At 35.4% G+C, this 24,299-nt stretch overlaps 1 protein-coding gene across 1 annotated transcript in view; it reads left to right on the top strand.

Moving 5' to 3' along the window:
* LOC134857040 (protein Wnt-2b-A-like) overlaps window positions 1–16,258 on the top strand; it is a 65,299-nt gene extending 49,041 nt beyond the window's left edge. Inside the window, exon 5 of the mRNA XM_063873377.1 lies at window positions 15,800–16,258. Within this exon, the coding sequence (XP_063729447.1) occupies window positions 15,800–16,114 (315 nt within the window). The 3' untranslated portion in view covers window positions 16,115–16,258. The remainder of the gene's footprint in view (window positions 1–15,799) is intronic.
* Window positions 16,259–24,299: the final 8,041 nt, after the last annotated feature.

The following is a 24,299-nucleotide window of genomic DNA, read 5'->3' as shown; positions in this document are numbered from 1 at the left end:
CACAAAATTTTAAACTCATTTTAAAACCGATAAATTTTTTGAAATTAAGTATATTTCATAACAACAGGAGTATTTCAATTAGCTGTTCTAATTGAGGGTTGAAAGGGCAGTCTTATTTCTTTTGATGCCTCTACCATACAATTTGGTCAGATATGGTGCTAATAAAAAGCAACTCAAACAATTTAACAACTTTCCATGAATTTACACTGTCTTACATTTGAACAATCGTGTTACCATTTTTTAAGCTATAATTTTCAAGCGTCCTTTTTTTGAATTTTTATACTTCGAAGAAAAACAGAATAGTCGCATCAGACCACGAGCGATATCCTAAACGTGAAAACAAAACCACCATGAACTGGAACTACTCAACCTAACAAACTCAAAAGTGCCGAGCAACAGCACCGACGAATGGCGAAAGCTATATTGAAACGAGAGGTGGGAAGAAATGTGAAATATCTACGGGAAACCTGATGCTCGACTTATTTTTTTAAAAAAAACCAAGGGACTGAGCAGGAGTAATACCCCGACCATCGCAGTCACCACAGCAATTCAGCCCATATTAGACAATTTTGCCACTCAAATAGCCCTATCAACATAGGAAAACTTGGTTTGAACTGCACGAAGCATGCACAAACAACAAGAAAAGAATTTACCACTCTCCCCAGCAGCAAAAAAACTCTGAAGTACCTGAGCGGTTCAAAAATTTTGTAAGATTTGACAGCGGACAAAATAATCAGGAATAGCTTATTTTGTTCGGTGATCCAGAAGTGCTACGTGTGCTCGAAAACTTAAACTTTTGGTGGGCTGACTGAACTTTCAAAATTACTCTTAAAACATTTATAAATTTTTTGCTATACGTTTTAGGAGTAACCTCCTCTGGCAAATATAACTTCTTACCAATTAAAACGGAAAAAACATACTATCGCTTCTTACAAGCCCTAAAAACGCAACCCCTGAGAGTGTTTAAATGCAACAGTTATTTCACAAGGTTCATACACTCATAATTTGCAACAAACGGAAAACAAATGGAAACTCATACTTTTTTCACTCAAAATGAGTTAATGTTTCAACTTTTGAAGAAAGTGAAGAATATCTATCCTTGGTGTGGCGTTTTTAGTGAGTCATCTTTCGACTTGTTAATGTAATGAAGAGTTTTTGACGGAAATTTTCCATAGTATCTGAGAGAGGTTGTTATCTTGAGCTCAACCTGAAGCCCTTACTTTACAACCACCTAACCAGATAACCCCACAAAAATTTAAACTCATTTTAAAACCGATAAATTTTTTGAAATTAAGTATATTTCATAACAACAGGAGTATTTCATTTAGCTGTTCTAATTGAGGGTTGAAAGGGCAGTCTTAATTCTTTTGATGCCTCTAGCGTACAATTTGGTCAGATATGGTGCTAATAAAAAGCAACTCAAGAAATTTAACAACTTTGCATGAATTTATACTGTCTTACATTTGAACGATCATGTTACCATTTTTTAAGCTATACTTTTTATGCGTCCTTTTTTTTATGTTTATACTTCGAAGAAAACAGAATAGTCGCATCAGACCACGAGCGTTATTCTAAACGTGAAAACAAAACCACCATGAACTGGAACTACTCAACCTAACAAACTCAAAAATGCCGAGCAACAGCACCGACGAATGGCGAAAGCTATATTGAAACGAGAGGTGGGAATAATCTTGAAATATCTACAGGAAAACCTGATGCTCGACTTATTTTTTTAAAAAAACCAAGGACCTGAGCGGGACTAATACCCCGACCATCGCAGTAACCACAGCAATTCAACCCATATTAGACATTTTTGCCACTCAAATAGCCCTATCAACTTAGGAAAACTTGGTTTGAACTGCACGAAGCATGCACAAACAACAAGAAAAAAATTTACCACTCTCCCCAGCAGCAAAAAAACTCTGAAGTACCTGAGCGGTTTAAAAGTTTTGTAAGATTTGTAGGCGGACAAAATAATCAGGAAAAGCTTATTTTGTTCGGTGATCCAGAAGTGCTACGTGTGCTCAAAAACTTAAATTTTTGGTTGGCTGACTGAACTTTCAAAATTACTCTTAAAACATTTATAAATTTTTTGCTATACGTTTTAGGAGTAACCCCCTCTGGAAATATAACTTCTTACCAAGTAAAACGGAAGAAAACGTACTATCGTTTCTTACAAGCCCTAAAAACGCAACCCCTGAGAGTGTTTAAATGCAACAGTTATTTCACCAGGTTCATACACTCTTAATTTGCAACAAATGGATAACAAATGGAAACTCATATTTTTTTCACTCAAAATGAGTTAATGTTTCGACTTTGAAGAAAGTGAGGAATATCTATCCTTGGTGTGGCGTTTTAGTGAGTCATCTTTCGGCTTGTTAATGAAAAGTTTTTGACGGAATTTTTCTATAGTATCTGAGAGAGGTTTTTATCTTGAGCTCAACCTGAAACCCTCACTTTACAACCCCCTAACCACATAACCCCACAAAGTTTTAAACTCATTTTAAAACCGATAAAATTTTTGAAATTAAGTATATTTCATAACAACAGGAGTATTTCAATTAGCTGTTCTAATTGAGGGTTGAAAGGGCAGTCTTAATTCTTTTGATGCCTCTACCATACAATTTGGTCAGATATGGTGCTAAGAAAAAGCAACTCAAAAAATTTAACAACTTTCCATGAATTTACACTGTCTTACATTTGAACGATCGTGTTACTATTTTTTAAGGTATAATTTTTAAGCGTCCTCTTTTTTGAATTTTTATACTTCGAAGAAAAACAGAATAGTCGCATCAGACCACGAGCGTTATCCTAAACGTGAAAACAAAACCACCATGAACTGGAACTACTCAACCTAACAAACTCAAAAGTGCCGAGCAACAGCACCGACGAATGGCGAAAGTTTTTATTGAAACGAGAGGTGGGAAGAATCTTGAAATATCTACAGGAAAACCTGATGCTCGACTTATTTTTTTTAAAAAATCCAAGGACCTGAGCGGGAGTAATACCCCAACCATCGCAGTCACCACAGCATTTCAGCCCATATTAGACAATTTTGCCACTCAAATAGCCCTATCAACTTAGGAAAACTTGGTTTTAACTGCACGAAGCAAGCACAAACAACAAGAAAATAATTTACCACTCTCCCCAGCAGCAAAAAAACTCTGAAGTACCTGAGCGGTTTAAACATTTTGTAAGATTTGACAGCGGACAAAATAATCAGGAAAAGTTTATTTTGTTCGTTGATCCAGAAGTGCCAAGTGTGCTCAAAAACTCAAACTTTCGGTTGGCTGACTGAACTTTCAAAATTACTCTTAAAACATTTATAAATTTTTTGCTATACGTTTTAGGAGTAACCCCCTCTGGCAAATATAACTTCTTACCAAACAAAACGGAAAAAAACATGCTATCATTTTTAGAAGCCTTAAAAATGCAACCCCTGAGAGTGTTTAAATGCAACAGTTATTTCACCAGGTTCATACACTCTTAATTTGCAACAAATGGAAAACAAATGGAAACTCATACTTTTTTCACTCAAAATGAGTTAATGTTTCGACTTTTGAAGTAAGTGAGGAATATCTATCCTTGGTGTGGCGTTTTTAGTGAGTCATCTTTCGACTTGTTAATGAAAAGTTTATGACGGAATTTTTTTACAGTATCTGAGAGAGGTTGTTATCTTGAGCTCAACCTGAAACCCTTACTTTACAACCCCCTAACCACATAACCCCACAAAATTTTAAACTCATTTTAAAACCGATAAATTTTTTGAAATTAAGTATATTTCATAACAACAGGAGTATTTCAATTAGCTGTTCTAATTGAGGGTTGAAAGGGCAGTCTTAATTCTTTTGATGCCTCTACCATACAATTTGGTCAGATATGGTGCTAATAAAAAGCAACTCAAACAATTTAACAACTTTCCATGAATTTACACTGTCTTACATTTGAACGATCGTGTTACCATTTTTTAAGCTATAATTTTCAAGCGTCCTTTTTTTGAATTTTTATACTTCGAAGAAAAACAGAATAGTCGCATCAGACCACGAGCGATATCCTAAACGTGAAAACAAAACCACCATGAACTGGAACTACTCAACCTAACAAACTCAAAAGTGCCGAGCAACAGCACCGACGAATGGCGAAAGCTATATTGAAACGAGAGGTGGGAAGAAATGTGAAATATCTACGGGAAACCTGATGCTCGACTTATTTTTTTAAAAAAACCAAGGGACTGAGCAGGAGTAATACCCCGACCATCGCAGTCACCACAGCAATTCAGCCCATATTAGACAATTTTGCCACTCAAATAGCCCTATCAACATAGGAAAACTTGGTTTGAACTGCACGAAGCATGCACAAACAACAAGAAAAGAATTTACCACTCTCCCCAGCAGCAAAAAAACTCTGAAGTACCTGAGCGGTTCAAAAATTTTGTAAGATTTGACAGCGGACAAAATAATCAGGAATAGCTTATTTTGTTCGGTGATCCAGAAGTGCTACGTGTGCTCGAAAACTTAAACTTTTGGTGGGCTGACTGAACTTTCAAAATTACTCTTAAAACATTTATAAATTTTTTGCTATACGTTTTAGGAGTAACCTCCTCTGGCAAATATAACTTCTTACCAATTAAAACGGAAAAAACATACTATCGCTTCTTACAAGCCCTAAAAACGCAACACCTGAGAGTGTTTAAATGCAACAGTTATTTCACAAGGTTCATACACTCATAATTTGCAACAAACGGAAAACAAATGGAAACTCATACTTTTTTCACTCAAAATGAGTTAATGTTTCAACTTTTGAAGAAAGTGAAGAATATCTATCCTTGGTGTGGCGTTTTTAGTGAGTCATCTTTCGACTTGTTAATGTAATGAAGAGTTTTTGACGGAAATTTTCCATAGTATCTGAGAGAGGTTGTTATCTTGAGCTCAACCTGAAGCCCTTACTTTACAACCACCTAACCAGATAACCCCACAAAAATTTAAACTCATTTTAAAAGCGATAAATTTTTTGAAATTAAGTATATTTCATAACAACAGGAGTATTTCAATTAGCTGTTCTAATTGAGGGTTGAAAGGGCAGTCTTAATTCTTTTGATGCCTCTAGCGTACAATTTGGTCAGATATGGTGCTAATAAAAAGCAACTCAAGAAATTTAACAACTTTGCATGAATTTATACTGTCTTACATTTGAACGATCATGTTACCATTTTTTAAGCTATACTTTTTAAGCGTCCTTTTTTTTATGTTTATACTTCGAAGAAAACAGAATAGTCGCATCAGACCACGAGCGTTATTCTAAACGTGAAAACAAAACCACCATGAACTGGAACTACTCAACCTAACAAACTCAAAAATGCCGAGCAACAGCACCGACGAATGGCGAAAGCTATTTTGAAACGAGAGGTGGGAATAATCTTGAAATATCTACAGGAAAACCTGATGCTCGACCTATTTTTTAAAAAAACCAAGGACCTGAGCGGGACTAATACCCCGACCATCGCAGTAACCACAGCAATTCAACCCATATTAGACATTTTTGCCACTCAAATAGCCCTATCAACTTAGGAAAACTTGGTTTGAACTGCACGAAGCATGCACAAACAACAAGAAAAAAATTTACCACTCTCCCCAGCAGCTTTTTTAAGGTATAAATTTTAAGCGTCCTCTTTTTTGAATTTTTATACTTCGAAGAAAAAAACTGAATAGTCGCATCAGACCACGAGCGTTATCCTAAACGTGAAAACAAAACCAACATGAACTGGAACTACTCAACCTAACAAACTCGAAAGTGCCGAGCAACAGCACCGACGAATGGCGAAAGCTATATTGAAACGAGAGGTGGGAATAATCTTGAAATATCTACAGGAAAACCTGATGCTCGACTTATTTTTTAAAAAAACCAAGGACCTGAGCGGGAGTAATACCCCGACCGTTGCAGTCACCACAGCAATTCAGCTCATATTAGATATTTTTGCCACCCAAACAGCCCTATCAACTTAGGAAAACTTGGTTTGAACTGCACGAAACATGCGCAAACAACAAGAAAGAGTTTACTACTCTCCCCAGCAGCAAAAAAACTCTGAAGTACCTGAGCGGTTTAAAAATTTTGTAAGATTTTACAGGGGACAAAATAATCAGGAAAAGCTTATTTTGCTCGGTGATCCAGAAGTGCTACGTGTGCTCAAAAACTCAAACTTTTGGTTGGCTGACTGAACTTTCAAAATTACTCTTAAAACGTTTATAAATTTTTTGCAATACGTTTTAGGAGTAACCCCCTCTGGCAAATATAACTTCTTACCAAACAAAACGAAAAAAAAACATACTATCGTTTCTTAGAAGCCTTAAAAATGCAACCCCTGAGAGTGTTTAAATGCGTAGGCTATTTCAGAAGGTTTATAGGCTCCTAATTTGCAACAAATGGAAATCAAATGGAAACTCATACTTTTTTTCACTCAAAATGAGTTAATGGTCCGACTTTTGAAGAAAGTGAGGAATATCTACGGTTGGTTTGGCCTTTTTAAGGAGTCATCTTTCGACTTGTTAATGAAGAGTTTTTGATGGAATTTTTCTATAGTATCTGAGAGAGGTTGTTATCTTGAGCTCAACCTGAAACCCTTACTTTACAACCCCCTTACCAGATAACCCCACAAAATTTTAAACTCATTTTAAAACCGATAAATTGTGTGAAATTAAGTATATTTCATAACAACAGGAGTATTTCAATTAGCTGTTCTAATTGAGGGTTGAAAGGGCAGTCTTAATTCTTTTGATGCCTCTAGCATACAATTTGATCAGATATGGTGCTAATAAAAAGCAACTCAAGAACTTTAACAACTTTGCATGAACTTATACTGTCTTACATTTGAACGATCGTGTTACCATTTTGTAAGCTATAACCTTTAAGCGTCCTCCCTTTTTAATTTTATTCTTCGAAGAAAAAAACTGAATAGTCGCATCAGACCACGAGCATTATCCTAAACGTGAAAACAAAACCACCATGAACTTGAAATACTCAACTTAACAAGCTCAAAAGTGCCGAGCAACAGCACCAACGAATGGTGAAATTTTCATTGAAATGAGAGGTGGGAATAATCTTGAAATATCTACAGGAAAACCTGATGCTCGACTCATTTTGAAAAATATCAAGGACTTGAGCGGGAGTAATACCCCGACCATCGCAGTCACCACAGCAATTCAGCCCATATTAGACCATTTTGCCACTCAATTAGCCCTACCACTTTAGTAAAACTTGGTTTGAACTGCACGAAGCATGCACAAACAACAAGAAAAGAATTTACCACTCTCCCCAGCAGCAAAAAAACTCTTAAGTACCTGAGCGGTTTAAAAATTTTGTAAGATTTGACAGCGGACAAAATAATCAGTAAAAGCTTATTTTGTTCGGTGATCCAGAAGTGCTATGTGTGCTCAAAAACTCAAACTTTTGATTGGCTGACTGAACTTTCAAAATTACTCTTAAAACATTTATAAATTTTTTGCTATACGTTTTAGGAGTAACCCCCTCTGGCAAATATAACTTCTTACCAAACAAAACGGAAAAAAAAACATTCTATCGTTTCTTAGAAGCCCTAAAAATGCAACCCCTGAGAGTGTTTAAATGCATAGGTTATTTCACAAGGTTTATAGGCTCTTAATTTGCAACAAATGGAAATCAAATGGAAACTCATACTTTGTTTGACTCAAAATGAGTTAATGTTCCGACTTTTGAAGAAAGTGAGGAATATCTACGGTTGGTTTGGCCTTTTTAAGGAGTCATCTTTCGACTTGTTAATAAAGAGTTTTTGACGGAATTTTTCTTTAGCATCTGAGAGAGGTTGTTATCTTGAGCTCAACCTGAAACCCTTACTTTACAACACCGTAACAAGATAACCCCACAAAATTTTAAACCCCTTTTAATACCGATAAATTGTTTGAAATTAAGTATATTTTATAACTACAGGAGTATTTCAATTGGCTGTTCTAATTGAGGACTGAAAGGGCAGTCTTAATTCTTTTGATGCCTCTAGCATACAATTTGATCAGATATGGTGCTAATAAAAAGCAACTCAAGAACTTTAACAACTTTGCATGATCTTATACTGTCTTACATTTGAACGATCGTGTTACCATTTTGTAAGCTATAACCTTTAAGCGTCCTCCCTTTTTAATTTTATTCTTCGAAGAAAAAAACTGAATAGTCGCATCAGACCACGAGCATTATCCTAAACGTGAAAACAAAGTCACCATGAACTTGAAATACTCAACTTAACAAGCTCATAAGTGCCGAGCAACAGCACCAACGAATGGTGAAAATTTCATTGAAATGAGAGGTGGGAATAATCTTGAAATATCTACAGAAAACCTGATGCTCGACTTATTTTGAAAAATACCAAGGACTTGAGCGGGAGTAATACCCCGATCATCGCAGTCACCACAGCAATTCAGCCCATATTAGACATTTTTGCCCCTCAATTAGCCCTACCACTTTAGTAAAACTTGGTTTGAACTGCACGAAGCATGCGCAAGCAACAAGAAAAGAAATTACCACTCTCCCCAGCAGCAAGAAAATCTGAAGTACATGAGCGGTTTAAAAATTTTGTAAGATTTGACCGCGGAAAAAACAATCAGGAAAAGCTTATTTTGTTCGGTGATCCAGAAGTGCTACGTGTGCTCGAAAACTCAAACTTTTGGTTGGCTGACTGAACTTTCAAAATTACTCTTAAAACATTTATCAATTTTTTGCTATACGTTTTAGGAGTAATCCCCTCTGACGAATATAACTTCTTACCAAACAAAACGGAAAAAAACATACTATCGTTTCTCAGAAACCTTAAAAATGCAATCCCTGAGAGTGTTTAAATGCATCAGTTAATTCACAAGGTTTATACGCTCTTAATTTGCAAAAAATGGAAATCAAATGGAAACTAAAACTTTTTTTCACTCAAAATGAGTTAATGCTCCGACTTTTGAAGAAAAAGAGGAATATCTACGGTTGGTTTGGCCTTTTTAAGGAGTCATCTTGCGACTTGTTAATAAAGAGTTTTTGACGGAATTTTCCTATAGCATCTGAGAGAGGTTGTTCTTCTGAGCTCAACCTGAAACCCTTACTTTACAACACTGTAACAAGATAACTCCACAAAATTTTAAACCCCCTTTGATACCGATAAATTGTTTGAAGTTAAGTATATTTTTTAACTGCAGGAGTATTTCAATTAGCTGTTCTAATTGAGGGTTGAAAGGGCAGTCTTAATTCTTTTGATGCCTCTAGCATACAATTTGATCAGATATGGTGCTAATAAAAAGCAACTCAAGAACTTTAACAACTTTGCATGAACTTATACTGTCTTACATTTGAACGATCGTGTTACCATTTTGTAAGCTATAACCTTTAAGCGTCCTCCCTTTTTAATTTTATTCTTCGAAGAAAAAAACTGAATAGTCGCATCAGACCACGAGCATTATCCTAAACGTGAAAACAAAACACCCATGAACTTGAAATACTCAACTTAACAAGCTCAAAAGTGCCGAGCAACAGCACCAACGAATGGTGAAATTTTCATTGAAATGAGAGGTGGGAATAATCTTGAAATATCTACAGGAAAACCTGATGCTCGACTTATTTTGAAAAATATCAAGGACTTGAGCGGGAGTAATACCCCGACCATCGCAGTCACCACAGCAATTCAGCCCATATTAGACCATTTTGCCACTCAATTAGCCCTACCACTTTAGTAAAACTTGGTTTGAACTGCACGAAGCATGCACAAACAACAAGAAAAGAATTTACCACTCTCCCCAGCAGCAAAAAAACTCTGAAGTACCTGAGCGGTTTAAAAATTTTGTAAGATTTGACAGCGGACAAAATAATCAGTAAAAGCTTATTTTGTTCGGTGATCCAGAAGTGCTACGTGTGCTCAAAAACTCAAACTTTTGGTTGGCTGACTGAACTTTCAAAATTACTCTTAAAACATTTATAAATTTTTTGCTATACGTTTTAGGAGTAACCCCCTCTGGCAAATATAACTTCTTACCAAACAAAACGGAAAAAAAACATTCTATCGTTTCTTAGAAGCCCTAAAAATGCAACCCCTGAGAGTGTTTAAATGCATAGGTTATTTCACAAGGTTTATAGGCTCTTAATTTGCAACAAATGGAAATCAAATGGAAACTCATACTTTTTTTGACTCAAAATGAGTTAATGTTCCGACTTTTGAAGAAAGTGAGGAATATCTACGGTTGGTTTGGCCTTTTTAAGGAGTCATCTTTCGACTTGTTAATAAAGAGTTTTTGACGGAATTTTTCTTTAGCATCTGAGAGAGGTTGTTATCTTGAGCTCAACCTGAAACCCTTACTTTACAACACCGTAACAAGATAACCCCACAAAATTTTAAACCCCTTTTAATACCGATAAATTGTTTGAAATTAAGTATATTTTATAACTACAGGAGTATTTCAATTGGCTGTTCTAATTGAGGACTGAAAGGGCAGTCTTAATTCTTTTGATGCCTCTAGCATACAATTTGATCAGATATGGTGCTAATAAAAAGCAACTCAAGAACTTTAACAACTTTGCATGAACTTATACTGTCTTACATTTGAACGATCGTGTTACCATTTTGTAAGCTATAACCTTTAAGCGTCCTCCCTTTTTAATTTTATTCTTCGAAGAAAAAAACTGAATAGTCGCATCAGACCACGAGCATTATCCTAAACGTGAAAACAAAGTCACCATGAACTTGAACTACTCAACTTAACAAGCTCATAAGTGCCGAGCAACAGCACCAACGAATGGTGAAAATTTCATTGAAATGAGAGGTGGGAATAATCTTGAAATATCTACAGAAAACCTGATGCTCGACTTATTTTGAAAAATACCAAGGACTTGAGCGGGAGTAATACCCCGATCGTCGCAGTCACCACAGCAATTCAGCCCATATTAGACATTTTTGCCCCTCAATTAGCCTTACCACTTTAGTAAAACTTGGTTTGAACTGCACGAAGCATGCGCAAGCAACAAGAAAAGAAATTACCACTCTCCCCAGCAGCAAGAAAATCTGAAGTACATGAGCGGTTTAAAATTTTTGTAAGATTTGACCGCGGAAAAAATAATCAGGAAAAGCTTATTTTGTTCGGTGATCCAGAAGTGCTACGTGTGCTCGAAAACTCAAACTTTTGGTTGGCTGACTGAACTTTCAAAATTACTCTTAAAACATTTATCAATTTTTTGCTATACGTTTTAGGAGTAATCCCCTCTGACGAATATAACTTCTTACCAAACAAAACGGAAAAAAACATACTATCGTTTCTCAGAAGCCTTAAAAATGCAATCCCTGAGAGTGTTTAAATGCATCAGTTAATTCACAAGGTTTATACGCTCTTAATTTGCAAAAAAAGGAAATCAAATGGAAACTAAAACTTTTTTTCACTCAAAATGAGTTAATGCTCCGACTTTTGAAGAAAAAGAGGAATATCTACGGTTGGTTTGGCCTTTTTAAGGAGTCATCTTGCGACTTGTTAATAAAGAGTTTTTGACGGAATTTTCCTATAGCATCTGAGAGAGGTTGTTCTTCTGAGCTCAACCTGAAACCCTTACTTTACAACACTGTAACAAGATAACTCCACAAAATTTTAAACCCCCTTTGATACCGATAAATTGTTTGAAGTTAAGTATATTTTTTAACTACAGGAGTATTTCAATTAGCTGTTCTAATTGAGGGTTGAAAGGGCAGTCTTAATTCTTTTGATGCCTCTAGCATACAATTTGATCAGATATGGTGCTAATAAAAAGCAACTCAAGAACTTTAACAACTTTGCATGAACTTATACTGTCTTACATTTGAACGATCGTGTTACCATTTTGTAAGCTATAACCTTTAAGCGTCCTCCCTTTTTAATTTTATTCTTCGAAGAAAAAAACTGAATAGTCGCATCAGACCACGAGCATTATCCTAAACGTGAAAACAAAACCACCATGAACTTGAAATACTCAACTTAACAAGCTCAAAAGTGCCGAGCAACAGCACCAACGAATGGTGAAATTTTCATTGAAATGAGAGGTGGGAATAATCTTGAAATATCTATAGGAAAACCTGATGCTCGACTTATTTTGAAAAATATCAAGGACTTGAGCGGGAGTAATACCCCGACCATCGCAGTCACCACAGCAATTCAGCCCATATTAGACCATTTTGCCACTCAATTAGCCCTACCACTTTAGTAAAACTTGGTTTGAACTGCACGAAGCATGCACAAACAACAAGAAAATAATTTACCACTGTCCCCAGCAGCAAAAAGAAATCTGAAGTACCTGAGCGGTTTAAAAGTTTTGTAAGATTTGACAGCGGACAAAATAATCAGGAAAAGCTTATTTTGTTCGGTGATCCAGAAGTGCTACGTGTGCTCAAAAACTCAAACTTTTGGTTGGCTGACTGAACTTTCAAAATAACTCTTAAAACATTTATCAATTTTTTCCTATACGTTTTAGGAGTAACCCCCTCTGGCAAATATAACTTCTTACCAAACAAAACGAAAAAAAAACATACTATCATTTCTTAGAAGCCCTAAAAATGCAACCCCTGAGAGTGTTTAAATGCAACAGTTATTTCACCAGGCTCATACACTCTTAATTTGCAACAAATGGAAAACAAATGGAAACTCATACTTTTTTCACTCAAAATGAGTTATTATTTCGACTTTTGAAGAAAGTGAGGAATATCTATCATTGGTGTGGCGATTTTAGTGAGTCATTTTTCGACTTGTTAAATAAGAGATTTTGACGGAATTTTTCTATAGCATCTGAGAGAGGTTGTTATCTTGAGCTCAACCTGAAACCCTTTTTACTAGCTATAATCTATAATCTTAAAGAAAAGAGAGATTGGTGGTATCGGACCACAAGTATTATCCTAAATGTAGAAACAAAACCACTACAAACAGGAACTACTGAACATACCAAACTTATAATTGCCGAGCAACAGCAACAACGAATGGCGAAAATTTTTTTCAAACGAGAGGTGGGAATAATCTTGAAATATCTACAGGAAAACCTGATGCTCGACTTATTTTGAAAAATACCAAGGACTTGAGCGGGAGTAATACCCCGACCATCGCAGTCACCACAGCAATTCAGGCCATAACAGACGATATTGCCACGCAATTAGCCCTACCATTTTAGGAAAATTTACTTTGAACTGCACAAAGCATGCGCATTAACGAGAAAAATCTTTACCAGTCCCCCCGCAAAAAAAAACTCTGAAGTACGTAAGCGGTTCAAAAGTTTTGTAGGAACTGACGGTGGACAAAATGATCAGGAAAAGTCAAATTGTGTGCTCGAAAAAAAAAACAATTTTTTGTTGGCTGACTGAGCTTACTCCTAAAACTTTTTAAAATTTTTTTCTACAGTTTTTTAGGAAAAACCCGGCTTGCTAACATGTCTTATTACCGAACAAAACCGAAAAAATTATACCAGCGTTTCTTAGATGCTCTGAAAAACTTAACCCCTGTCAGTAAACCTGAAAAAATGTTGCGAGGTTTCGAGCAGGCCGCTCTTCAAACCTTTTGAAAAAACGTCCCTGAAACGAAGCTATCTGGATGTTTTTTTTCGTCTTTCTCAAAAATTTACAAGAAAAATTGCGGAACTCGGACAAAAAAAAGGAGTACAAAACAAACATGAGCTTGCATTAGCACTTACGCTGTTACCCTCACTAGCTTTTGAAAAAGAAGAAGAAATATTAGCTGGTACGATAATAAACGATGAAGTTTAATTAGTAAGATGTCGCACCATAAACGAGTCGGAAAAAATGCAAATGTTGACGAGCGTTGCCTGTATTTTGGATCTAACTACCTGAAAGTCTCGTTCCGAACCGAGAAGTCCTGATCCTCATTTCACTATGGAACCAAAGAGATGCGGCAGCATCCGATTTGGCAAGAAAAAAAATGCTGCGGAGGGCTGGCATTATGACATACAGTTATATTTAGTTATTCACACCCTGTTATATGGAAAAAAATAAGCAAACTTGCAAAAACATGCCACCGTTCAAAAACGTAGTCTCCCTAACGCCTCGAGCGGGCACCAGTTTACAAAAAAAACAAAAAGTACTGAGTCCTGAACGAAAAAAGAAGAATCATATGCAGGTTAACGAAGAGAAAACTGAGTTCTATTTTTTTCGCACTACGGCGAACGTAAACTAAACTTTTTTTCGTTTGCTCTTTGTATATATTTTTAAATAAAAAAGTTTTTTCCTTTTGTTTGTGAAAAGATGTCTCTTTGCACTCTTCCAGAGACGTAAAAAAGGCATAGGCTTGACTCGCATTTGCAAAATGCTGTCTCTTGTCAATTTTCATTCCATAAATCATTTAAGTTCAACCATCTAATCTATTTTCAGCAAAATAGTTTTCAAAATCAGGTTCAGTTTTGGCGAAATCTAATCATTTTTGTCCAATAACTTGAATCATGCCGATCGGATTATTTTCAAGTTCATTTCAAAGTCTAGACTATCGGTAAGGTCTTTTCTGTTCAAATCTAAACTGCCTCTGGCAGCTTGCATGTTATTTCGTTTTGCAACACAACAATTTTTGCAATTAAAGCTTTGACGTTTACCGACGTTTCCGAACTCCTTTAAAGCAAGTTCCCTTTTGATTCTAACGATTTGGTTCAAAAAGGGGTTAAATTGTAGTGGAGCAATCTAGATCTGGGCTTATATCAGAGGTGGTTAAGAAAAAGGGGTTAAAAAACGCTGGGTGATAAGCTTGGGAACCGTCTTTTACAAAGCGTGTAGGGGGATAAAACGAAGAAAAAATGAAAAACAATTACTTCTGATTCAACCAAACAAATTATTCAATTGGCCTTAAGTAAAGTCGGAACATTCAGAGTCTGATAGTTTCATAAGGCTCTTGAAGAAACCTTTTCATATTCAAAAATGTTGAAGTTTTAGTCAATCAAAACACAAATCCTCAAAAAACACGTTGTTTCGGCTTCTGGTAGTCTCATTTTGTTTTCAAAAAGGGAACCGGCCAAGATAAAAACAAAACTTCCGCTGAAAATTATCCATAAAGTGAGCACAAATTTCTCCTTTTTTCAACCTTTTCTTGGGCACGTTTATTCCGTCAGAAAATCCAATCAAAATAAATAAATTTATTTTTTCATACAAATCATGGATACACACGGTGTTTTTTTAATATCGTTGTTTATGAATCATGTCTCTGGAACCAGATCTAAACTATACTTTATTATTGAATATTTTATCACTATAAAATTTTTAATACTGACCAATCATGATCCATCTAACTAACAACCCATTTATTTGTAAGTGCTGAAATTACTTGTAGTTTCAGCACCAGATTATTCTGAATTTAACTTACAGCTTAGTTGCTTCTTCCAAGAGACCAACTCGTAACAAACCAGTATACTCTAGATATATTGAGACTAAGAGATATAAGAGTAAGATTAAGATCGGTATTAGACTAAGAAGTTGCACGAATTTATCCGGCCGAAAATAAGATAGCGTGACGAGCAGACGGTGTACCTTATCTGAAATTACTCTATGAGTTAGACCTTCTGTCCCAGCTCATTTCTTTCGCCAATAACTTAGCTTTTGGAGCCTTTATCTTTGCAATATCTGGTGAAAATTTGCCGAACTCTGATGATAAATTTGATTAAGTTGCATTGGTTTTTTCTCTCCTTTTTTGTCGCGGTTTATCGAAATTTCATTGCGTTTTGAGCTAAGCAACTAATTTAGAAAAAACGGATTGAATTTAGAAATTATTGAACTTATAGACAAGTATTACGCTTAATTTTTTGCTAGGTGAAACTTGGCAATGAGTTCTCCTCCAAAACCGAACTTCCCAATTTGGTGCCCACCGATGACCCATTCGAACAAGCCAGGAAAACCCAGATGGTATACTCTAGCATGGAGTCCGAGGCGGTGTGTCTGGAGTCGGGAGCCGAGTGCCCCTCGGAAACAGCCAACCACAAAGAATGCGAAATATCCTGCTGCTCGGGGCAGTTTGAACTTATCCGAAGAGAGATTGCTGTTGAATGCAACTGTGTGTTTCATTGGTGCTGTCAAGTTGAATGCCAAGTGTGTTACGACACCAAAGAACAGCCGATTTGCAAGTGACGCTACGACTATAAGTTCTTATCTCATTGGTCGGTTTCAACTTACACGAACAAGAACAAACCAATCATGATGTCTGATTGAATGAGTGCCAAATGATTGTTCAATGCTTAATTAGATTTTTTATGTTTCAATTAACTGACTGGAAATAAACCTATTCTTTGTAAATAATTATTCTAACAATCAATCGACAGTTTTTCTAAGGGTATTTAACTAGTTCAAGCTGCCCGATACTAGTTTAAAATACCTTGTATATGGTTAAAGGGTGCACCAAAAGTATTACAGGGGGTGTTGAAAAGTTCGACCGAATTGTCTGAAAATATAAGGTAAAAAACCCACAAAGTCCCGAAAAAGTCGAATATAATGAATATATTTAACTTATAGGTTGGTATCGGACATTGGTATCCGAAATATTCTGTAAGCCTGCATGGCTCACAAGAATATATTGATTGGCCTTTGGTGGAGAAAATTAAATGTTGGAGAAACTTTTGGTCGAGAAAATTAAAACACCCAAATTATGTCTTGCTTCAAAAAAAAAACAAAAAAATACAAAAAGTTACTCTTTTTTGCAGAATTAATTGCTAAATTCAAGTTTAAAAATTATCAATTGAAGCCGTTAAGCTGATTAGTTTCACTCACGTTTTTAAGAAAAATGTTGTTGAAAAAGTCTACAGAGTCCAAAAATATTATAAACGTTATATCATAACTTTGAGAAGGAGGTACTTAACAAATAGTTCACATTGACGGGCAAAACCAAATTGATTTCAAGTCAATACTTTGACGTGAGTTTTGCAATCAATAGAATGCATTCAATAGCTGACCATATACAAAATTCATCGCAAATATTTTCCAATCTCAACTGTATTTTTATTTGAAATAAGATATTGCAGTTTTGCCACTGAAACCTTTTTATGAAAAAGAAGTTTTGCGACCTTAGCCTTTTGTCAAAGCGGATATCTCTACTTCAAAGTGTTTCTGACATTTTCCTCCATTCAAACCTGGTCAAACTTGCCTTCTATTTCGCCTGTCAATATCAAAAAGCTGCATGTTTATGACTGATTTTTGCGGTCGAAAAGCAGTTTTAAGTCGAGCAGAATGTCTACGCATGCGTCATTGTATGCGTCACAATATATCCATGTTTGGTAGAACAATTCAAACAATAGGCCAGGCATGGTCAAACTCAAGACGGATACAATCAAAATAGGTTGAGCACTGTTAATATCTCTTCGAAACGACCTTTTGAGCAAAACTTAGCCGACTCAATCAAATATATTGAGATGAGGAGAGTTCAAATTTCTAATTTTTAACGAGCTAACCAAAAAACATGAGCTTTAAGGCTTCCCGCTGTTAGTTCAGGTTGTTTTCAGAAAATTTTGCGCATAATTCGATTTTATGTTTGAAACTTCATAGCAATTTGAAAAAAAGAATTTAATCAAAATCAACACGAGACCAAACTGTGCAATGGATAGGCGCACAATTTTGTGTCTGTATATTTCTGGATTCCAGAGACAAGTCTTTAAATATTTTCCAAAATGTTAGTGGATTCTACAGACAAAACTTCAGTGGATTCCGCGTACAAATAACTGTAACGTAAATTTTATCGGCACTTTTATTTTGTTGCGGATTCCGCAACATGCAAATATAGCTAGTTGATCTGGATTCCGCAACTGTAAGTGGATTCCGCAAAATGTAAGTCGAATCCGCAAACTTTGCACTTAATTCGATTTTGCGCATAATGGCCGATATGTTTTGAATTGCGCATAATGACGAAGCTAATTGATTCTAAAAATGCCCAACAGTTACAGCTACTTTTCGAATTTTCAGGTTCGATATTTAAAAAAATCTACATTTTAATGTAAAAAAACTTAACTACTTCCTGCTTTTATGACTTGATTGGCATTGACACTCAGGTTTGCAGTTGTGTATTTGAGTAGAAAAAGTTGAAACGAAAGCATAGCTTTTGTCAATGAGCACATCTCATGTTTGCAGTTTAAGTGGGTTTTTTATTCGTGCCAATGCTGGTCAATTTTCTTGACTCCTGTTTCAGTTTTCAGTCTCAAGAAGCTGCAGCATTTTTAAAATTATCAACTTTTGTTTTCAAAATTACCCAACATTGGTGGGAAACTCATAAAAAAGCCAAACAATGACCAAAAACGTCAAGTACAGAAAAAAAATGTCAAACACTGCTTATCTTTATTCAAAAATGTTTTTCAAATAAAATCAACTTGCTAGGGAAAAATACTTATTAAGGCAGAATTGCTCCAATTTACAAATTTCGAAAAGCTTGTTACGAAATAAAGGATTTTGCGGCTCCCACGGCTAGTGTTATGGAATTTTACTGCAATGTTTTGATATCATCTGAGAAAGTAACCTCGTTGTTACATGTTAAGCTGAGACGCAAGAGGATCAACTTGAATTCAACTTAAAACTAGCGCCAATGGCGTTACGTTATGTTCATGCTAACTATAACAAAGACCTGGGCATTACTAATTAGTCTCTACTAGACTCCCCTTTCGACAATTTGACAACAACATAAAATGTTTATCAATTTTAATGCGTAAAAGTTTTTAGTTCCAAGAACTCCGTTAAATTCGTTTTATTAGTACCGTCGGTACAATATTGCAAATCTAATCTCATTTATTTTCTCCCCTTCATAGGAAAGTTAAGTTTTTTTGAAATCTTCTTCCGTCATGCTGATGGCAGACAGTTCATCGGTTGTCATTGGATAGCTAGACTCGCCACTGGTATTGGCCGATTTCGCTGTTCCAGATCTAGCATCAAGGGCCATTGGATCACTAGACTCACCACTGGTAATGGCCAATTCTGCGGTTTCAACGATGACGTCTTTCCAATCTTCAGGCCTGACCTCTTTGCTCGTTCCGATTTTTATCGACGCAATTTACTCAACTTTAGTCAACGGCTCTACTGATAGTTTTTGGGTCGCTGGCTCCGGCATACTCCTAATCGTTTTGCACGGATATTACATCCACCGTTTGATACTCGTCGTAATATCAAATTTGGTGTCCTAATCAGACTGCTTTTGCTCAAAATATCAGCCTCCTGCGCCCTTGGCGGACTACTGGATGATTCAACCTTGATAACTTCCGGCGTTGTCTGTGTCGTCTTCCACCCTCCTTATGATTTTCTTGGAGATGAGCTCTTCAGCACTTTCATATCGTTCGAGCCATGCTCCTTTCCTTAACTGTCCTCTACGTCTTCGGCAGATGACAACACGATTGGGCAATCTGTTGTATTTTGTCCGACACTCTGCGTTTTGTCAAAAACCATGATAACGACAGTGTTTTCTTCTGATTATGCGAATAAGCGACGGTTTTCTCAACCATTGCTAATCGCGGTTCAGACTGCGAATCTTTAATCACCTGATTTCGAGCGCAGTCAAAATGTCGTTCGAGTCTGCGATCACAGATCAATTAATATACTCAGAGATCATTAGTCAATTATATAGATCATAAGTTATTCATAGCAATCTTTTGGTAGACAAAGGGCTCTTTAATCAAACATAAAGATCATTCATTGGTTATATATAAGCCTAATTATGTATACGTAGAAATAATTAGATATTTTTAAGGATTTTAAGTTATATATAGTTATCAATAGTTTTACTTAGGACTCTTTAGATATACAAAGGACTCATTAGTTATAATTAGGGATAGTTAGTTCTTTTTAGGGATCATCCGTTAAGAAAGGGATCATTAGTTATAAAGAAGTATCAAAAGAATACAAAGGAAACATTATTTAAAACAGAGGGATCTTTAGGTACACATATGGATAATTAGTGTTACACAGGAATCATCTGATATTCACAAGCATCTTTTGGTATAAAAATGGCTCATTGTATTTAATAAAGTATCATTGTTTATACATAGGCATAATTAGGTGTACTAGGAGACTATTAGTTGTTTGCAGGGATCATTAGTTATATATAGGGATCATTAATTTTACAAAGAATTTTTGGTTAAATGAAGGGTTCATTAGTTATTTTTAGGGTATATTAGTTATTTATAGGGATTATCCGTAAGAAATAGGGAACACTTCTTATACATATCAATCTTTGTTTTTTATAGTTTTTTTGAGAATCATTCGGTATACAAAGATATCAGTTGTTATACATAGTAACCATTAGGCAAACAGGGATCACTAGTCATATACAGGGAACTTAAGTTAAGCAGAGGACTAAGTAGTTATACACAAGGATCATGATTCACATATAGGGTTAGTAGTATACAGAGGGATCATTGGTTATACTTAGAGATCACTGGTTGAACATATCCATTTTTAAAATACAAGTAGGTATCATTTGTTATACATAGAGTTTATTCGTTTTACATAGAGATCTTTAGTTGTACCTAGGGATCATTAAGCAATCATAGGGATCATTAGGTAAACATTGAGATTATAAGTTAATAATAGGGGTCTGTAGTTGTTCATAGCGAGTTTTTGGTCGGGCTTATTATTTAATTATAGGGATCATTGGTTCGATATAGGCATAATTTGGTATACGTAGAGACTGTTGGATGTTTTGAAGGTTCAATACTTACATAAAGGGATGAATAGTTTCGTATAAAATTGTTTAGTTATACAATACGTTCATTTGTTAAACTTGAGGAACTTTGGTTATTTATAGGGTTAGAGATCATTGGTTAAAAATAGAGATCATTGGTTAAATCTAAGTACAGCTTTGTGATACTTAGGGATCATTGGGTATACAAAAGTATCAAAAGTTATACAAAAAGATCATTGGTTATACATAAGTATCATTGGTTAAACATAGGTTTCATTCATTTTACATTGAGAGCATTAGTTATACATAGTGATCAATTGGCATACATAGGGATATTTAGGTACACCAAGAGATCACTGGTTATAAGTGGGGATTATATGTTATTCAAAGTGATCTTTTGGTAGACCTAGGGCTCATTATTTATGAATAAGTATCACAGTTTAATTTTAGGCATACTCAGTTATACGTAAAGACCATTGACTGTTCTTAGGGATCATTAGTTAAATATAGGGGTCATTGCTGGTAAGTACGACTCTTTAGTTATACAAAGGGATGATTAGTTATACTTAGCTATCATTTGTTTTTTATAAGGATCATCCGTTAAGAAAAAGGGTGTTAAAATATATATAGGTATCACTAGTTGAACTTAGGGATCATTTGGTACACAAAGGTATCAATAGTCATACATCGGAATAATTAGATACACATAGTTTTTCATAGTGATCTTCATTAATACAAAGGTATCATTGGTTTTACATCCGATTCGTTCGTTTTACACACGGATCATTATTTATAAGTAGGGATCACTGATTTTTGGAGAGTTTTGGGTTTACATAGGGATCATTTGCATTGCATAGAGATCACTAGCTTGTGAGTAAAAACTTTTGGCCAAAAATTTCAGATTTTTTGTATCCGCGCAGAAGTTAAGTTTCATCAAAAACCTGGCAGTTCAAGCCTAGCTTGTCGAAAAATTCTTTGGTTGGAAGGATTTGACAAGCCCTGGATTCATAAATCCTGCGACAGCTTCGACATGATTTTTCTCTGGCTAGGTCTGGCTCCTGGGATAGCTCCAGGGATTGCATTTTATGGAAAGGTAACCCTTGGATAAATGCAGTTCACCTGTGACACTGAATTTATTGTCACATTATCAATAGTTTTCTAATGATTTTATTGTTTTGTAGTGTAGAACAAAGTATTTAATCAGTTTTCAGTTCTGATAGAAATGCGAATCAAACAATTTTGTCTTATAGAAAAAAGGCTACTCACAATTATTCAGAGAGTTAAATCTAGAAAACGATAATTACAGCTAATAATTTTTTTCCTTTTGCTCGTCAGCAAGGAAAAAACTACATTTTTTAAGCTCTAATTCGAGCTCTACCTTCCTCTCCAGTTTCCTTGGTCAGAAAATAATCTTACTATTTTTTTATTGAAAATGTTGTTAGGATTTTTTTGGAAAAAAGCGCAAGCGTCTTAGGACTATATTGGAAAATCGAAACTGATTTTATGTCCGGGTTTCCCTCTTATAGAGTAATTTCGGATAAGGGTACACCGTCTGTTTGTTACGCTATCTTTTTCGGCGGGATAGGTTCGCACATCTCCTAAGTGTAATACCAATCCTAATCTTATTCTCATATCTTATATTTTCTAGTCTTAATAGATATAGAGGTGTACTGACTGTTGCCAGATTAGAGGAGAGAAGAAAGCATTTGATTTTAATCTGAATTATAAGTCTTCTCACTGAAACTACGAATAGATTCAGCTTTACAATTTATATTGCAAGTTGCAGTCATGAGTCAAGACTGGTTAGTTATTTTTATTTTACAGTGAGAAATATTAAATTTGAAATTGAATACTAGTTTTGAACTGGCTCCACCCATCCTGGGCTGAGGATTTTTTACTTCAAAATTTTTCTCGTGAGGGATGGATATAACGTTTTTTGTATTTTTTATAGAGAGTGTAGATTGGTTCAGTCTGCGAAGTAAATGTGATGAGGTTGGGGAATTGTTGTGATTCATGAGAGATCGTATCGAACTTGCAGATTTGTTTTAATGAAGCGTCGATTTCACAAGTTAGAGCGAGACAACATGCATTCTCAACTATCCATTCTTTTTGATTGAGTAGCAAGACAAACGATTGACTTCTCGGAGTGAAGCGCCAAGTGACAAAGATACTTATGTAAGTTGGCCATTATTCTGTTTCAATAGAGTCCGTTGCTGCAATGTCTGCTCCATACTTTATATCCAGTGAAGGTTGTGACTGAGGCAAGCAAAACTTTTAAGTTTGCCATTTTGTAGTTGAAATACAGTCAAATGTATATCTGTTCTACTACTCTGAAAAATCATTAAAAAATTGTTTCTCCAATTTAGTAGTTCAACTTTAGTTGTGATTTTATCAGTTATTATTGAAGAAGCTTTTTAGTTAGTTCGGTTTTTTAAAGAGTTTATCAACCTAGAGGCACCCTGAGCAAAAATTGTGGGATCGTGTTCTAAGCGTTTTCTAGCGCGGTAGATAAGGCCGGCTATAGAACATGTTCTGGGCTTCCTCTACTGGTGGGTAAGGCCAGTTGGAGTACATTTTTGAGTGTTTTTTCGGGTAGAATCTTTTTTGTTGTTTATAACGTTTTTTCTTTTTGTCAGGTTTTCTTCAGTTGGTTTTGTGGTTGTGACGTTTTCTTAAAAACAGCTTGTCTTTGATTAGTGTTGACTTGGGTTTTACAAAGTTTTCATATGGTCTGAACAAAAATTTGATTTTTGTTTGGAAAGAGTATTTTATCCAATTTAATCTGGTTTGAGTATCTCGGAATTTTCCTGCAACATTGGTAGTGCGATGATGTTAGTAAGCTGTGTTGGTTATTTGAGCTTATTTGAGCTTGACTCTTTTGACTCCTGAAAGAAGTGATAACGTTCAACTTTTAGCTTTATGGGGTTTGCTGTAGAAGTCACAATTTGGTACATGTGATTGGTTTTTTTGTTTGTTATTTGTTGTGTTATAAGTGGTACATCTGTTGTTTGACTTCTGTTTAGTTTGTCTGTTTTGCTATAAGATCGGTCAATTTGCTAGTAGTGTGACAGAACGGGAGTTTCATCATCATGTTCAACCTTTAGCATTATGAACTGTTATGTAGTTTCGTTGTCACTGTCGTTTTCTCTGTATTGTCTGAACTATTACAGTAAGCATCATTTCATTCAAAATCTTGTGTTTCAGTTCTTTCTCAGATTGACTCTCTTCTTGAAATAATTTTTGTTGGTGTTTTGGTGTTTTGCTTCTTTTACGTTGATATAATCACTTTGAATTCTTTGAAATATTGATTTGTATTTGATATGGTGATTTGGAAAAAATTTCGGGATGATCTAGTAATGTAGTCCTATTTTTTTTCTGTAATTTTAAGAATCTTTTCGTGATCTGGAACTATTTTTCTATGATTGTAGTTTTCGTTTGAGTAATTTTGAAACGGTTAATTTATTTAGTTTCAGTGTGATTTCTGCTTCCGTCGAGTGTGGTTTGTATTAGTGATGTACGTCCATGAATCTAAATCTGATGAGAAGTTGTGTTGATATATTCCCCGCTTATGTCCAAAATTAGGTTTGCTGCTAAGCATTTAAATAATCTTCGACTGAGTATTCGGGGTCTGTTCCTGTGAATAAAATGAAGGGTTAATTTGACGGT

Source organism: Symsagittifera roscoffensis, chromosome 1 (assembly GCF_963678635.1).
Source record: "Symsagittifera roscoffensis chromosome 1, txSymRosc1.1, whole genome shotgun sequence".
NCBI lineage: Eukaryota > Metazoa > Xenacoelomorpha > Acoela > Convolutidae > Symsagittifera > Symsagittifera roscoffensis.
Note: the sequence above shows the minus strand (reverse complement) of the source record. Positions and strands in the feature narration are given on the sequence as shown.